General features: G+C 31.2%; 1 protein-coding gene across 1 annotated transcript; it reads left to right on the top strand.

Moving 5' to 3' along the window:
* The first annotated feature begins 2734 nt into the window (after positions 1–2734).
* LOC109242018 (F-box/kelch-repeat protein At3g23880-like) lies at positions 2735–4092 on the top strand. Its single transcript, XM_019408844.1, has one exon. The coding sequence runs from the start codon at positions 2799–2801 to the stop codon at positions 3906–3908; it is 1110 nt and encodes a 369-aa protein (XP_019264389.1). The 5' UTR covers positions 2735–2798; the 3' UTR covers positions 3909–4092.
* The last annotated feature ends 1266 nt before the right edge of the window (positions 4093–5358 follow it).

Raw genomic sequence — 5358 nt, 5'->3', positions numbered from 1 at the left:
CGGCTTACCTACGCGTTTTGTAAAGTTGAAAGTGCTTATAAGCCAAGTGCTTATAAGTCAAAAATAAGCCAAAAGCCATAAGCTGGTCACCCCCAGCTTATGAATTTTTAGCTTATAAGCACTTTAAATTTGATCAAAATTTTTACTATTTTATCCTTAATATATTTCTTTTTAGAACAAAACTCCTACATCGATACTCACTGCCTCAAGTATTCAACCTAACTCCCCCTCCCCTTCCCCCNTTTTTCAACCTAAACTCTCCACCTCTTCATGTCTGCAATTCTCATTGACTATTTAACATAAGAATTTATATCTATGTGATTGTGTATTAATCTTTGAACAGTATGTAATAAATGAGGGTTTATCAAATTTTTGGTATATTGCTTTCTAAGTATTGTGTGATGAAGACAATGTTTGTTTCTCTTCAAATAATTTGTCATATTTAGGTTTATTTTTTACTGAGAAACTCTTGTCAATTTATTAATTATTATAACTTATGATTATATTCTTATCATAAAATAAATTATATTTATCACAAATTTATGTTATCTAAGTACAATTGTATTTAAAATAAAATAACAAATAGAAAAATTTGTATTTGAATCGATCTAGAATTTAAAATTTTGAAGAAATTACGCCCTTAGAAGTGTAAACAATTCTAAGGTTATTTAAGTCATTTTAACAGAAAAAGATCTTATCAGCACTTTTTTATCAAATACTGCAACAACTAATTATCAATTTCAGCACTTGCACCCAAACACGTAACTGCTTATTTATTAAATCAGTTTCAGCACTTAAAAGTGCTTTTCAGCACCTAATGCTTATCAGCTACTTCAAATCAGCTAATCCAAAGGGGCTCTTAGTTTGATTTCTTTTTAAATAAATATAATATCAAATCTAATAAACACCTCAACTTATAATTCCTTTGTTTTAATTTATATGAATATTTTTTTTTAGTCTGTGCCAAAAAGAATGATTCCTTTCAATATTTGAATATAATTTATCTTTATGTAATAATTTATAACCATATAAAATATATGTATCTTAATTTATATCACAAATTTAAAAGTCTTATTTTTATATTAACAGTCAAATATGTTCATAGTTGGTGAGTAGTTTATAAAAAAAAAAACTACCCATTTAAATTGGGGAGTAGTTTATAGTTGGTGTTTCAAAGTTATTTTAAAATAAAAAAATGAAAAATAATAAAAAATTAAATTAACTACAATAAAAAAAAACGCAAAAAATTAATTAAAAAAAAACCTACCTATTCAAGTTGGGGAATAGTTTCAATTTCGAGTTTTAAAATTATTTTAAAATAAAAAACTAAAATAAATAAATAAAAAATTGCCAATTCAAATTGGGGTATGGTTTCAATTTGGAGTTTTAAAATTATTTTAAAATAAAAATGGAAATAATAAAATAAAAATTGCCAAGGCATTTAAAAGGGTTATTTGCAAGAAATATGTATTTGAAAGGGTAACATCGAAAGACTTTTTTTTGAAGCCTGCGTGCTTTTTTGTAATATTGTTAACTTCTCGAAAAATCGAAAAATTTATAAACCAAATTCATTGTGATTAAGCCAAGTGACAAACTATTATAAAGCCACTAGGCAATTTAGCATAATTTTATTACTAATACTTAATTTAAAATAAAATATTTTTTTTCAAATCAGAATGTCGTATCTTAATTAATAAGATTTAAAAAAAATTACATTGAAAGATAAAAACAGCGCCTCTATCTTAATTAATTATAAAGATAAAGATATAGGTATTATAAAAAATACGATAAATTTAAACATTAATATGAACAATAGAATTACACAAATTAAAAGAAAAAGAGAAAAAAATATAAATAAATAATTTCAATGTAGAAATATTTGGAAGGATAAGACGTATTTAATTTTTGAGAAGAGAAAGTATATTAAAGAATAACGAATAAACTTTGCATTGTGGTTAAGCTAAGTGACAAACTACTATAAAACTATTTGACAATTTAGGATAACATTAATACTAATACTTAATTTGAATTTAATTTTTTTTTTGAATCTTAATGAAAAGAAAGTGAATATTTTTGTGAAGATATTGTCTGTCTTATCTTAATTAATAAAATTTTAAAAAAAACAAATAAATTAAAAGATAAAAACAACACCTTTGTCTTAATTAATTATAAAGATAATAATATAGGTATTATAAAAAATATGATAAATTTATACATTAATAGGAACAATAGAATAAAAGAATAAAAGTAAATAAAAAATTTTACTACAAGAAAAAAAAACATATTTTTACTTATAATGTATTATAATGGAAGTAACAGACAAGAATATATTAATTTTAAGTTATGGGTAATTTTAAGAGATTTGAGAAATTTCTGCTTTTTTATTAACATATTTTTAATGATTATATATAACTTTAATCTGAAAGATTAATATTTTAAAGTTATTTACACATAAATCAAATAATTCAAATCACATGTTTGTATCACTATTTCGCTTTTTATAAAGCATAGTGTCAGTCTTCTTTACTTTATAGAGTAGGATTCAATTACACTCAAATATGTTCATATAAATTGAAACGGATGGATATTTTTTTTTTCTTCTCATGATATAGTAATAATTGACCATACCGACCGGTTCTCCAAGTTTGAAAACGGAGGTGCTTATAATTGAAGTACTAATATTTTGACGGCACACCAAATTGGAAAGCTCGAGTGACAAAGTCCACTATATAATTCAACTCCACACTCCGTAGTTACATCAACAAAATATAGTAAGCAATTAAATCATCATAGAAAAAATGGAGGAAACATCAACAGTTTTGGCCCAACAATTACCAGAAGAAATCTTCTTTGAAATTCTCTTGAGGTTACCTGTCAAATCTCTCTTGAAATTTAGGTCTGTTTCAAAATCATGGCTTTCTTTAATCTCATCTCCTTTATTCAACAAAACCCATGTCAATTTTTCCTTAAACAACCCCCAAATGACTGATTATAGACTTGCTGTAGTAGCCTCAGTTTCTAAATTGGGCAGAATCTGCAATATTTACAACATGGGGTTTGAAAAAGATTCCTTTTTTACTGTGGTTAAACATAGTAATCCTGCTAAATCTTTATCTCTCTCTGCTAAGATTTTGGGTTCTTGCAATGGGTTAATTTGTTTAACTAGTGATAAATTTACACTAATGTTATTCAACCCATGTACTGGAAATTTTAATGTATTTCCTGATTCAATGCTGAAAGATAACGGTGGTGGTTGTTATGTTAGATATGGATTTGGTTATGATGTATCTAATGAAGATTATAAGGTTGTGAAAATCTTTAGTTTTCCTCTGGCCGAGGGTAGATATGAGAACATGGTTAAGGTTTATAGCTTAAAGGATAAATCTTGGTCAATTATTGAGGGTTTTAATAGTGGTAATATAAATGGAAAGTTGGGTGTGTTTGTAAATGGTGCTCTTCATTGGGAAGTATGTTATAGTTATTGTTCGAGTGATTGTTGGGAGATTGTTACGTTGGATTTGGCTGCAGGGCAATATGGTAAAATAGCTCTGCCGAGATACGAAGATGAAGGTATTTATTGGACATTGGGTGTTTCAAGAGGGTATTTAGTTGCTTGTTGTAACTATGAACCAAAAAAGGCAGATATGTGGGTAATGAAAGAGTATGGTGTCGAGAAATCTTGGACTAAATTGGTTACCATGTCGTTGCCTGTTGATCGTAGGGATTATATCTCACCGTTGTTTGTGACAGAGAAAGGTGATGAAGTTTTGTTGCAGCTTGGCGCAGAGCTAATGCAGTACAATACAAGGAATGCATCATTCAAACGACTAGACGATTTCATGTCAGGTGATTTTCGTCAAGTTCAAATGGCTACCTACTTTGAGAGTATTGCTTCACCTCATATTTAGTGACGTGATGATAGGTTAAAGGTGAAGGCAAATGAGTTTAAGAGATGGTAAAAGATCTTTCTGATTGCCTGGTGCCTGCTCCTGTTCTCATAGTTATTGATAACATTGTGTCTTGTTGTATTTTTTGTATTCTTCTTATCATGTAATCATGCTCAATTGAAGTTCTATCTTCCGACACAATTCATATCATGCACCATGTGGATACAAAATCCTTGAATGCACTAATGTCAATGGCCGACCTCGGGCCACAGTGGCCTGACACGGCCGAGTTCGTGCCATTGACATACGCATGCCACGACCAATCTCGTGCCATAGTGGCCTGTGACAGCCGACCTCGGACTATTGTTATAGGCATGCCACGGCCGATGTCACGATCCGGATTTTCCCACCTTCGGGAATCGTGATGGCGCCTACTCGTGAAAGCTAGGCAAGCCGACAGTTACAATTTTACCACCATTTTTATTAATTCAAACAGGAACAGATAATAACTAAAACAAAATAATTATGAAATGCGGAAGTGATATAGCAATCCAACAGTTCTAATACATAACTACCCCAATGATCTGGTGTCAAAATCCACGGACGACTAAGATTTACTACAAATATAAGTCTGAAAGAAGTACAACTGTTCTCGAAATAGAAGAGACAGAAGAAACTAAAACGGGGAAAGGGGACTTCAGGCTCTGCGAACGCCAGCAGATCTACCTTGGTCTCCCTGGACTGAAGGCAGCAACCTCAAATCTACTCACAAGGTCCGACACCGAAATCTGCACAAAAGTGCAGAGTGCAGTATCAGTACAACCGACCCCATGTACTGGTAAGTGTCGAGCCTAACCTCGGCGGAGTAGTGACGAGGCTAGGACACAACAATCATTAAAACCTGTGCAGTTAAATCATATACGAACAGAACAATAATAACAGAAGAATAACAGATAAAGATGGGAAAAGGAACATGCTGCGAGGAATATCAAGTTCCGACAGTAATCCAACAAAGAAGCATAATAAACACCATATTTGTATCAACAGGAATAATGAAATAGTAAACGTGCACGGCATCACCCTTCGTGCTTTTACTCTCGTCCTCACCATAAGAAACAATAGAAACTGCACGGCATCACCCTTCGTGCATTAACTCTCACAATCATGGCACGGCATCACCCTTCGTGCATTAACTCTCAAATCATGGCACGGCATCACCCTTCGTGCATTAACACTTACAATATCGGCACGACATCACCCTTCGTGCATTAACACTCACTCACAATATCATGCACGACATCATCCTTCGTGCTTTACACTCATCCTCACCCAAACAGTAGAAACAATACATCCCGGCAAGGGAATCAACAATAACCAATTTCATTTCAACAATTAACTTCACAAAGTAACTCTCAACTTGAGTCAATACTCAACAATGATCAAATACTCAACAATTTCAGAAAACTTGCTC

This window comes from Nicotiana attenuata, unplaced genomic scaffold, assembly GCF_001879085.1.
Source record: "Nicotiana attenuata strain UT unplaced genomic scaffold, NIATTr2, whole genome shotgun sequence".
Classification (NCBI taxonomy): domain Eukaryota; kingdom Viridiplantae; phylum Streptophyta; class Magnoliopsida; order Solanales; family Solanaceae; genus Nicotiana; species Nicotiana attenuata.
The sequence above is the reverse complement of the archived record's forward strand: the minus strand, read 5'-3'. Positions and strand labels throughout refer to the sequence as shown.